The following is a 12,132-nucleotide window of genomic DNA, read 5'->3' on the forward strand; positions in this document are numbered from 1 at the left end:
GAATCCCCAGGAGGCTGTCCTTTTGGCTCAGACCCGGGGCACTGGGCAGGCACATACCAGGCCAGGGTGGCGAGTCCCAAAGTCCTTCCTGCCCACTAGATGAAAGGGATGCTACAGTCCTTCCGAAGGAAGAGAGCCCTCATCCATACGTGGGGGCTGCAAGGGGCCAAGCCTCCAGGAGCGACAGTTGAGAAAACAATTCAGACAGTTGCAAGTCTTAGGAACATGGCCCCCTTATAATAAAACCTGGCTTCCTGGGAAAGGTCGGTTTGTCCAGGAGGGGCATGGTCTACATCAAGACTAGGAAGATGTCTATAACTGCCTCTAAACAGAATTAACCAATTGTTTGTCTTTCTCCTGAGAGGAGCCTAATTCTGTCATGTGACAGATGTTCTCCAAAGAAAAACTGAACCCCTTGTCCCAAGCTTTTGTAATGTGACAGTGGTACCCCAAAGGAATTTGGGGGAGCAAATGGAACCATCCAAGTGCAGACTCCAAGTCAGAGTCCAAGAGAAGTCAGCCGGGCCTGCAGCCTGACCCACAGCATCCCACCTCCTTCAGCCTCACATGGACCCTGGTCAGACACAACAGCTCTGCCAGCCTGACCCAAGGGAACAAGGAGAGGGGGGCACCAGGGGACACTCTCGAGGTTGGTCCCCATTCCTATGGGCCCACATGGAGCTAAGACCCTGGTTCGGACTGGTGTTCTCACCATGGACTGGGCAATCAGCATCTCTAAAGCTCCTTCCAGCTGCACCATCTCAAAGATGGCTGCAAAACAAGTCATGGTTGCAAAGCAAAACAAAATCAGGGAAAGGATTTCTTCCCCAGTGCAAAATAGGCATCAGCAAACTACGGTCCTCGGGCCAAATCCTGCCTGCTGCCTGTCTTTGTAAATAAGGTTTTACTGGCACACAGCCACGTGCATTTGTTTACAGATTGTCCATGGCTGCTTTCATGCTACAATGGCAGAATTGAGTCACTGCAGGAGAGACTGGATGGTCCCCAAAGTTTAAAATATTTGCTATCCAGCCCCTTTTAGAAAAGTTTGACTCCAGATCTAGAAGAAGCTTGAGACTCCTTTTGAGCCAGGTCTGGCTGGCACACCTGAAATCCAGTGCTAGCCTGACATTTCTGCTGGCTTCTCAGAGGGTTCTGTTCACCAGGAAGGCAGGGTCAGTGAACATCTGACAGGACTCACCTGCCTCAGGAGTGAGGGGTTCCGAGAGTTCTCCTCGAACTTGGCCAGCAGCTGACTTGCCATGGACTTGACTTTGTTCTGATTTCCACCTTCTTTACAGCCCTCTTGATTGGAGCCCAAGCTCTGGCTAGGAAAGGCTGAAGGCTGCAAAAGCCAAATCAATGCATTGGTTGTTGGTTCTGGAACCCAGATATCAAGGAGGGGGCCTGGGGGCTCACGACAAGGACAGTTTCCTGAAGAAGGACACCCTCTGTAGTCTGAGGAAGTGAGGCAAAAGCAGGAGGCAATGCCCACTCTGGAGACAACGCTCACAGGTGGGACGAGTCTTCTCAAAGACGGGCACAGCTAGGCTTGGGAGCCAGACACTTAGTGTTTGACTTCTGACTCTTTCACCTCCCAGCCCAGTGACCTTGGCAATTTACTTCTCTGAAGTTTCCTAATCTGTAAAATGCGAGCAGTAACCCACCTTCATGTGACTGTTGAAAAAGTCAAATATAATAATGAAATGATAAGCAGAATCGTTTTCAAAATATATCATGTGGCTGACAAAGGGTGAAGAATTGGGGGGTGAAGGAAGCAAGAGGGGATGTCAGTGAGGCAAGCCACAGGCTCTGGGCTTCCCTTCTCTCCTCTGTGCCCCACTCCCAATGGCAACGAGTCCTGCTCTGTTGTTGCTATCTTAAAAAAAAAAAACATTTAATTTTGAGATAATTTTAGATTGACAGAAAACTTACAAAGACAGCACAGATAGTTCCTGCGTACCTAGACCCAGCTGCACCTAACGTTAACATCTGGAATAATTACGGCACCGTTATCAAAACTAAGAAATTAACACCGGCACAATACCATTAACAGAACTATAGACTTGATTCAGATCGGGCCAGTTTCCCACTAATGTCCTTTTAGGTTCCAGGACATAATCCAGGATCCCACATTGCATTTAGTCATCATGCCTCCTCAGCCTCCTCCCATCTGTAATGGTTTCTCCACCTTTCTCTGTCTTTCATGACCTTGACAGTTCTGAAAGGGACTGGTCAGCTATTTTGTGCAAAGTCCCTCCATCTGGGTCGGGCTGATGTTTGCTCATGATTAGCCCAGAGTTAGGGATTTTGGAGAAGGATGTAATGGAGGTGAAGGGCCCTTCTCATTGCTTTGTTTCAGGACACGTGATATCAACACGACTTGTGACTGTTTAGATGCTGACCGTGACCAGTTGGTTATGCTGTTTTATGAAATGGAATTCTGTGTAAGATTTTCTTAGCTCATCTGCTAAAATAAAACTTTAAAAATGATGGATGTCCAGTGAATGTCTGTTCCCCGGTACCATAGATCTGCTCCCATCAGCCTCAGAAATACAAATGGCATCGTCACTTCAAGAGGGTAGTCAGTTTTCCTGAGGAGACAATGAATTTCCCTCCCAGGAACAGATGTTCTCAAAACAAAGATATGTTCACTTAGAAGAAATTCATGGGAAGAGGCAAGCTGTAGTCAATTGCTTTTTTGGGTTTTTTTTTAAGATTCCCTAAGAGTAGCAGCCCCATGGGAAACCTTGTATGCACAGCCACTCTGAAGAGTTGGACAAACACAAGCCGAAGAGTCAATCCCTACTTCAAAGTGGGAATTGTAACTCTGCATAGCAATCCAGGCTTGAGTGTGAATAGGGCAAGTTTACTAGGCTGGTCACTGTTTGTACAGGCCAAAGTAGGCCAGGACAGTGGGTCGTGCAGAGCGGCCCTTTGCAGACATTCATGTGCACGTGAATCACTGGGGGGTCTCCTTCAAAACCAGATTTGGATTCAAGAGGTCTGGGGTGGGCCCTGAGAGTCTGCATTTCTAACCAGCTGCCAGGTGATACTGGTGCCCTTGTTCTTGGCCCACACTTTATGAGTAGCAAGAATTTAGAGAGAATCATTGCTTGGTTAAATCTGACTTAAGTAAAACAGCTGACCCAGAAAACAGAGCCATTTTAGAGGGGGCAGGTGCAACCAGATTTCTTCCCACACTCTAAACCTTGTGCTGCCAACAACAGAAACGCACAAACACCCCCTCAAATAAGCCACAGATGAAAGGCAGGAGAAGACTTCCCCCTGGGGATAAAATATATCCAAGGGAAGCTTCTTGGGAGGAGGCAGGAGTGAAATCACAGGCACTTAAGGCAGAGCCAATACCCGTAACTGGGGAATGGGATGCTTCTCCAGCCCAGTTCATCAGCAACAGCTTCTTCCTCTCAACTGTCTCCCTGTTCACTGGCTTCTTGCTCATGCCAGAGCCAAGAGCAGCAGTTCTTCAACCATATAAGATAAAAGAAGTTTTTTTTCTAAGTCCTATACATGAAGTATGAATGTATCCTACAAATTATCCCCCTTGCTTCTATGTCATCATTTTGGTATCAGCCAGTAGGCTAGCTAAAGCTGATATCCTACAGTTCACAGACAGTATCTAAGCTTGCTTCTGTGGAATTAGAATGGCTTTTTGGAATGAGCTATATATCTCAGGTCTCTTTACAGAGCTGCCTGGGAAGCAAGAACTGATACTCTTTTTCTGATCAATTTTTTAGTAGCAGGAGAGAGACTCATGCTTCGCTTTGACAAAGTAGCCTGAAACTTTCTTCTCTCACCAGAAGGTGGCATTTGTGGGTGCTGGGACATCTGCTTTACAGAAAACACAAAAGGTAGAAACTAGGACTGGGAGAAAAGTGGGACTGCTGGTGCCTCTTTACTACTTACTATTCATAGTGATTATATCTTGATTACCCTAGGTGCCAAAGACCATGACTGGCATGTTATACACGTCCTCTTACTTAATCTTTAAAAATTCTGCAAAATGTCATCCATTTCAAATGCATCATCTGTGTTTTACAGATGTGAGCCACACCCTGGGAGGGTGACACAGCTAGTGACCAGACCCAACTTTTTCCCATCGAGCCAAGCTTGGAACCCAGTGGTTCAAGAGAGAGGAAAGAAAGAAGAGCAGGGCGACTGCCACGGTCGGAGGGCGGGCTGTGGCCACTGGCTGTCAGGAAACGGGCTTTGTGTAAACCGACACTGAGCACACGAACCTCCTCCAGGTTGTTGAAGCCTTTCCGCCTCCGCTTGCTCATGTCATTCTCTTCGGTTCGGCTGTCCACCTGTGATGGCCAAGAAAGCATGGTGAGCTCAGGGCTGTCAAGGGCTGCGATGCCAGCACTGGGGATCCAGCCCTGCCCGCCACAGCTGCCAGCCCAGGAAATAGGTGGGCAGAAATTACCCTGCACCGTGACAAATGCTTTCGGCTCTGTTCAGGCACAGAGGAAGGAGCCTTCCCCAACCTCGGGAGCCAGGGGTTCTGTCAGAAGGGGGTGGGAACACAGCCCCCAAAATCATGTCAAAACATTCCAAAGCACAAAGAATCCCTGTGACATGGGCAGGGATTGTCTCCTTGTCAGTGACCTTGGACTCAGAGTGGTCACAGCTGGGCCTGCTGATGCTGCCCCGTGGAGATCACCTCCTACGAAGAGGTGCTACTGGCTCCCCTCACGGGCAGGGATTCTCGGGACTTAGATCAGCTGTCCAGGAATTTGATGGCAAATTACGCCTGCCGTTAAGCCACCATTGCAGCTACTGGTAAATGATATTATGTTAACTTGAAAGTAGCATCAGATATGGCCTGAAATCTATAGTGACCATATGGCCCAGTTTGCCCAGGACGGTTTGATGTATTGCTTTTTCCCCCGGCATAATTATGAATAGTGCCCCCTTTCATTTTCAAAAATATCCTGGTTTAGACAATAAATTGCATGGTTGTCCCACTGATAACCCCTTACAGCCTACTTTCTTCTTCCAAAATCTGGACATTTAAATCCAGAGAACCCTGCCCTACCTAAGCCCATTGCATGACCCTTGCAAAGGCCACCCAAGGGCGCACTTGTGGTCTGACTTATCTCCTCAAGGGAAGGAGGGGGACTGCACAGGTTGAGCTGATGCTACGAGCTGGGATGGGGCTGCAGGCTGGATTTAGTGCCTCGCCATGCACCCTGCTGGGTTAGACTCTCCTTGACACTGGGGTTAGACCTCAAGCTAGGACCTTCCCCAAACGGCCAGCCCACTGAGGACCATGGAGCCGTCCCCACCGACTATGCGTCCCTCCCCGGGGGAGCCTCCGACACCCTCAGCGGGCCCCTCCATAGCAGGGCCAGATTAAATCCCAGCCTTTGTTCCACACTGGATGCAGCTGAAAGGGCTGCTGGCCACCCTCTCCTCTCAAACCCAGGCAGGCAGCCCAGTCAGCCCCACACATTCTCACCTTGCCCCATCACAGAGGATCCTTTACCTCCTGGTTGTTCTAAATCAACAGTAATGATCAAAGCCCCCAGCATGCAGTCAAGTGTGTACTCAACTTACTTCCACAGGCACGCACCTGCTCCCCTGCACTTACACTTCCCATCACCCCGCCCCTCCTCCTATTTACCAGCACCTTAAAAATTTTTTAAGACAAAATTAACTACAGTTTAGTCACTGATATTTGTTCAAAAATGTGACCCTTCCCTTGCTCAGGCAGCATAAAACAACAGATCAAAGGGCCTCGCCTTCCCTTCAACATTTTCCTCAGCTTCTAATAAATCATTATTCTGTGAATGGAAATGATTTCAACCCAAATGTTTGGGTAAACACCAAGAGAAACAGATGACCTTATTTACAGCCTCGGGTCCTAGAGGCCCAGGCTGTCTGGGTGCCTGGCTCCACGGCCTGTGAGCCCTGCACTGGCCCGGAAACAAGCCTGTGAAAGTACAGGGTTTCCTCCCAACAAGAACGCTTCATGCATCGTCTTGGGGGTTTCTGTTGTTCTTCTTGTTTCCACCTTAAATGAGGACTTGGCTTTTCCCTCAAAGAGCAACACATCTGACTCTCTTGCATTCAGCGGCCCTGGCTGTGACTGGTCCAACTGAGCCTGCGTGGATCCAAACTCAGTACGTTAGCTGCAGGCTCACAGAAAACACTCCTGGGGGGAGTGTACCCAGCAGCAGCACCTAAGAAGACCCCCAAATCCTTGGGGGGAGGGGTAAAAGGAAGTGGGTGGGGCAACATCCGCTCCTCTGATTCAGCCTGACCCATGGCACAATAAAATGCAGTCTATATGGTTAGCAACATACAAATCCAAAGGGTCTCTGTTCTTCCTTAGGGATTTATCATGGAAGCACTGATTCTCAGATAAGAGCTAGGTTAAAGCAAAAAGCTTGAGAAAACACAAACCTAGAGATTTATCTCATTTTTTTCTTATCTGTATATCACTATTGGGGAGCCAAAAATGCCTCCATAACGCCCTCTCCTTGGACTCTGCTTAGCACTGTAGAGAACTGGGGTACAAGGGGGAAGAAAATACTTATTGTGCCCCGAGAGAGTATGAGAATAAACAAATAACTCACTTTCTTTCTTTTTTGCGGTACGCGGGCCTCTCACTGTTGTGGCCTCTCCCGTTGCGGAGCACAGGCTCCGGACGTGCAGGCCCAGCGGCCATGGCTCACGGGCCCAGCCGCTCCGTGGCATGTGGGATCCTCCCAGACCAGGGCACGAACCCATGTCCCCTGCATTGGCAGGCGGACTCTCAACTACTGTGCCACCAGGGAAGCCCAAATAACTCACTTTCTTACTAATTTTTCCTGCCCTTTCACCCTAAGATACTTTCTTGTCATTATTTCCCAATGATTTGAAAGATTCTACATACCAAAAGGCATTTATTAAACGACTTGTTCTCCATAAAAAAAAAATCAAAGACATACGTCTACCAATCTCATCATTTATTTGATCAGCACAAGATAATCACATTCCCATACTGCCTGACTTAAGGTGATTTTAGCCCCAACTTTATATTTAGTTAGCTGGTGGAGAAATTCAGATCCAGGTCATAGGAAGAGAGGTTGGCCATTGTAGGCAGTGTCCTGAGAGTATACTGGCCACCGTGATATTTAGAAAGATGGTCAGTGACACTGGCAAAAGAGCTCTTCCCTTCAATGGCAGAGCAGCATGGAGCCATGGTTCGAGTTCTGACATGAATTACTTCCCGGCTAAGTGACCTTAGGAAAATCACCCAACTTTTCTGACTTTAGTTTCCTCACTTCTAAGATACTATACTATCTAGCTCATAAGTAAGTTATTGTAAGGATGAACAAATTCATGTATATAAGACACTTCTCCTATTAAGTGCTATATAAGTGTTAGACATTTTAAGTTAGGTTAGTGCTATTCACAGAATTAGGAAGTCTGAATTCTAGTTCTGGCTTTGACATTTACCACCTATATGGCACTGCATTATAATCTCCCTAAGACCAAGTTTCCCCATCTCTAAAACTGGGATGAGAACATGTCCCCTGCCTTCCTCAAAATGTAACAAGAGGAGCAAATGCGCTATGACACTGTAAAATGCTGGATCCATCATGGTTGCAATACGGAAGCCAGTGGTCAACCCAACTAGTTTTACCGTTTTCAGAAAACGAGCATCTTCATTTAGTCAGTATGGGATGGGGACCATCATTTACAGAGCCCCTTCCATGTGCCAGAGAAGGAGCTCAGACCTGCAGCTCACACTTGTTCAACGTTGTCTTCACAGCAATGCAATGTTTATGTTATTACGATATTTTGCAGATAAGCAAAGGAACTTTGAGAGGTTTGAACACGTGCTGAATCCCCATCAGACCCAAACACGTATTTGTCATCTGGGCTTCAGCTTGCATCCCCATTCTATAAGTCGGCGCAGCATCCCAGGCTGCAGTTACACAGAGGACAGGAGAGCGATCACCCTCAGCAGCGACCTGCAGACCACAGGTGCCCAGGGTGGGATGGGGGCGGGCACGTTGCTTAAGCCCTGTGCTAACTGACCCGGGCAGCATCAGTACCTGGGTTGACTCCCTAAGCCGTCTTCAGGTCTCTGAAGACTCGTACTGAGAAGTACGAGAACTGTAGTGGGAGTTTTGGCTGCTGGGTGGGTGGTTCTGTGAAAAGAGCTGGAGAAGGGGAGTGAGAGAAACTTAGGAAGCCACACTGGAAGGTCAGCTCCCTCCAGCAGAGACCTTGGCCCTCTTTGTTCACTGCTGTGCCCCCAGCACTGAGAACTCAGCATAATACGGGGACTCGGTAAATCTGTGTTTAGTGATTGGGTGAATGGAGGAAGCACTTTCTAACATAACTGCCCCTGGATCTTTGGAAAGTGTCTGTGCAGGAGGGTCAAGGAGAAGAGCTAGGAGGGGGACCCTCCAGCTCAGACCAGACACTGATCTGAGTTATGCTTTGTGAACCCCACTCCACCAGGGCCAGCGCTAGAGGAGGACCTGGGTCAGAATCAGCCACCCGAGCAGGATAAATCCTGGAGCCACCCACCTGGCTTCTAGGATGGGCTTTCCAGGGACAAATGACAACTTCTGTGTTGTGTTGTTCCTCAAGGAATGGGCCCAGAATGGGGAAAACAAAGATCAGACACCTTGACTATGGATGTAATATAATATGTGTCATAACTGAAGTGGACATAAATCCAGGCATTACCCACGTGTGGTAAGACGAGGTGAGCACAGACAGGTAGTGTGTGTGTGTGTGTGTGTGTGTGTGTATGCACACACAGGAGACGAGACCACATATGTGTGTTCAGGTGTCACCTGTGAGCCTGGTGACAAGAGCTTTGGAGTCTCTAGGAACTGTCCCATGCTACAAGGCTTCTAGCTGCTGACTGGGACAGAGGCAGATTTGCAGCAGACCAAGAATCCCTAAGCTCTCTCTTCTCCTCCTACCCAGGCGTGGGCCATCCAGTCTTCAGAGATAACCAACCCCAGTAGGTTACCACTCACCAGAGGCACAACCCTCTTGGAGTGGAATGGGAAAGTCATTCTCTCTAAAATAAACAAGTGTCTGGATGGAGGAAGAGCCTTCAATTTTGCCCAAAGTTGTTCTCTTTTGCTGGAGTTTGGATGTTATCAGGAAAATAAGATTAGGGAGGAAAGAAGACTTTAACACCAACATCAAAAACCAGGAGGGAGAGAGACTGTTAAGACTGGCTCAGGAGAGAAACAATGAGCCCTCTTCAGATTAAGAGGCCACATGTGAACAAAGGTGGGCTGCTCAATCCCCGTATCAAGATGGTCCTCTGAAGTCAGTGAGGGGGGAGGGAGGGGAATGGAGGGACGAGGGGAGGGGGCGAGGTCAAATCCAGATGCACCTGTACATACAGATTGTGTGTCTGAGCTCTGGTGTACAAAATCACGCAAGCGCAGCCTAGCCTGCATCTCTAGTCCGTAGGGGCACGTGAACCAGGGCAGTGAAAACTGCATGTCTAATTGCATTGACACCTTCTTGTGTAACTGCGGGGGAGCCCCCTGTACGTGTGCAGTTTTCAGTCTCCTGTGCAGACCTCCTCTGTGCGTGCCCAGGGGCAACCTGGAGTGGACTCAGTACTCTTTGGTCATGAGACATGTTAAAACCAAAGAGCATTGCAAACAGATTTCTCCAGACCAAAAAAGGATCCAGATATAAGAAGAAGACACATGATAGAAAGGGGAGAAGGTACTTTGCACGTGGTCGGACCATTGCACTGGTGTTGAGTGGTGGACAGTATATGCTGGGGTGTTTTAGTGCCAGGGCAGAATGTGACCCAGTGGCCCTGCAAACCCACCAAACTACCAGTTTGAGGAAAGAGGGTGGGACAACTAATGCCCACACCAGGCGCTTACTTCAATGACCTAACCTCTCTACCTATCCGAGAAGCAGGGCAAACTTTAGACATTAAATGGGGCCATGGGAGGGAATCAGATCTGTGGATTTTAACCGCTCTCAAGATGGGCAGACAAGGAGCACACCCTGGAGGAGACTGGACATGGGCCAAAATCAGCCAGGGCTGGGCCGGGCAGAGCCCACGCATCCCCGCTGCATTTGCTAGCACAGCCAGGGCGAAGTGGAGTGCCGCTCTGGCGCCCTCAGAGGGCCTGGAGGGCCTGGCTGCCGCTGACTTTTGACCATTCCCACCTCCTGAGCCAGAGCTGTCCAGGCTGTTTCAATTCGGTCACTCTGTAAACAGAGGTGTGGTGAGTGAAAGGTTTAAACATGCCTCTCCAGTTCCCAGCTGTGGGCTAAGTGGTGGAAGGAAAGCGGGTGAACGGAGAAAAGTGATAAATGTTTGGCTCAGAGAGCTTCCAGAAGGGCTGCACTGGCTTGCCTGGGAAGGAGTAGCCCAAAGCAGGGGTCCTCCGTCATCAGAGGAAAAGCAGCTGGGCTGAGGTGGGGCAAGCCAACGACTGAGTTCCGGAAGACAGCTTTCACTCAGTGTGACCTACGGTGGGTCACGGCATCTCCCACAGAGGCTCTGAGTGGGGCAGCCTGGGGGGCAGAGGGGCACAGGGCAGTGGGGTGCAGCTCAGCCTTTCAGCTGCTCTGCTTACACCCGAGCTGACCTGCACACCCGCCCTCCCCAGCCCCAGAGCCTGTCCCTTCCTAGAGACAGGGCGTGTCGAGCACTAAGTACCCAGTTCCTGGAGTCAGCACAACCGCTGCTGCCTTCCAGGGAGCACAGCTCTCAGGGGAAAAAGTGACCACTGATCACATAGCCCAGGCAAAGAAAGGAGGCCACGGGGCCCCAGCCCCACCCTGGGCGGAGGGGTTGGCAGGACAAGGCATGACTGGCCAGCGGTTAAGAGCCTGTTGGCAACCCAGAGACGCTGAGACGCACGCAGAGGCCTGCAGCCCTCTGCCGAGTCAGTGGAGGGAAGACAAGCTCTGTGAGAGCCCCTGCAGCCTAACATCTCTGGGCCTCCACTTTTTATCTGTAAAGTGAGCACATCAAGCAAGGCAACTTGTATTACACCTTCCACGGAGAGGCCGTCATTCACGTTACCCTGTAATTTCTCATTAGGCCTGTGGTTTCCAAACTGCGTACCAAGGCACCCTGTGGCACCAGAGTGAACTCAGAGAGGAGCCGCAGGATATTTTAGATTTTCTAGGGAAGCATGGTGATGTCTGTCACACACCTTGCAAAATTCCCCTACCAAGTTATTTGGATATAACTACTTAACAAACGAAAATGTTAGGCATTTCTTTTGATCTGGGGGCAGTGTGAAAAAAAATTACTAAGACACTAAAGGTGCCATAAGTTGGGAAATTTTGGGAATCTCTTTATTAGGTTCTGAGCTCCTCAAAGGCAAGGTCCATGTATTACTCACCTCTGTATATTTGCTCCCCTCATCAAAAACAAACAAAACATTCAGCCTTAAAGTTGGCATGAACAGGGCCCAGTAAACATTGTTGAATGAATAAAAAAAACGAATGGAACAGAATATGTAAATGTAGCCTCATCATCCACTTCTGCTACTAAATGGCCATCATGTTCTCGATCTAAATTGCTTAACAAAGTGAGATATCGTGTCCATCTCCCTGCTTAGGAGGCAGAGCTAATCTGATTTACTTTTAAAAATACTCACCAGCATGTCCTCTTTGCTCTCTACCCTGCCCTTCCTATAACCACACTGAAGGCACTGAAGCTGGCTACATAGTGCAGGGGAACTTGACTGAGTTCTACTCATGTCTTCCTGAGCACTCGATCTGGGTAATTTATCAGCGTAAACAGACCCAGCACGTGGCATCTCCCTTCCCCTCACCCATCCACGTGTAAGAAGAAATTAAACAAACCCAGGCCAAAACTTACTCGTGGAGTTCTCTTCCTTGGAAACGTGAGGTTGAGATAGTGATGAGAAATGGATGATTTGGCCATGCCAAGGTCAGCATTCTCTCCGTAGTTTTTGCGCCAAGCATCTGTTAGGAAATAAAAGTAAGACTGAGATCCAGATCCTTCCACTGCTCCCCCAGAGCTCACGGGGTGTCACTGAGACAAGGCCCCTCCAAAATAATTCCCTCACCCCCAACTGAAGCTGTCAGTGGCCCGCATAGAGGGCTGGTGCCGCTCTGTCAGTGATCTCCCGGTGA

General features: G+C 49.1%; 1 protein-coding gene across 4 annotated transcripts in view; it reads right to left on the reverse strand.

Annotated features, from left to right (window-relative positions):
* MICAL2 (microtubule associated monooxygenase, calponin and LIM domain containing 2) overlaps positions 1 to 12,132 on the reverse strand; it is a 227,673-nt gene that overhangs the window by 102,279 nt on the left and 113,262 nt on the right. For all 4 annotated transcript variants that reach the window (XM_081239973.1, XM_081239972.1, XM_081239970.1 and 1 more), the window contains 3 exons: positions 11,855 to 11,961; positions 4,260 to 4,328; positions 1,202 to 1,345 (listed from right to left, as the gene is read on the reverse strand). In XM_081239973.1, the coding sequence (XP_081096099.1) occupies positions 1,202 to 1,345; positions 4,260 to 4,328; positions 11,855 to 11,961 (320 nt within the window). The remainder of the gene's footprint in view (positions 1 to 1,201; positions 1,346 to 4,259; positions 4,329 to 11,854; positions 11,962 to 12,132) is intronic.

Source organism: Mesoplodon bidens (genome assembly GCF_964165515.1).
Source record: "Mesoplodon bidens genome assembly, chromosome: 7".
In the NCBI taxonomy this organism is placed as follows: domain Eukaryota; kingdom Metazoa; phylum Chordata; class Mammalia; order Artiodactyla; family Ziphiidae; genus Mesoplodon; species Mesoplodon bidens.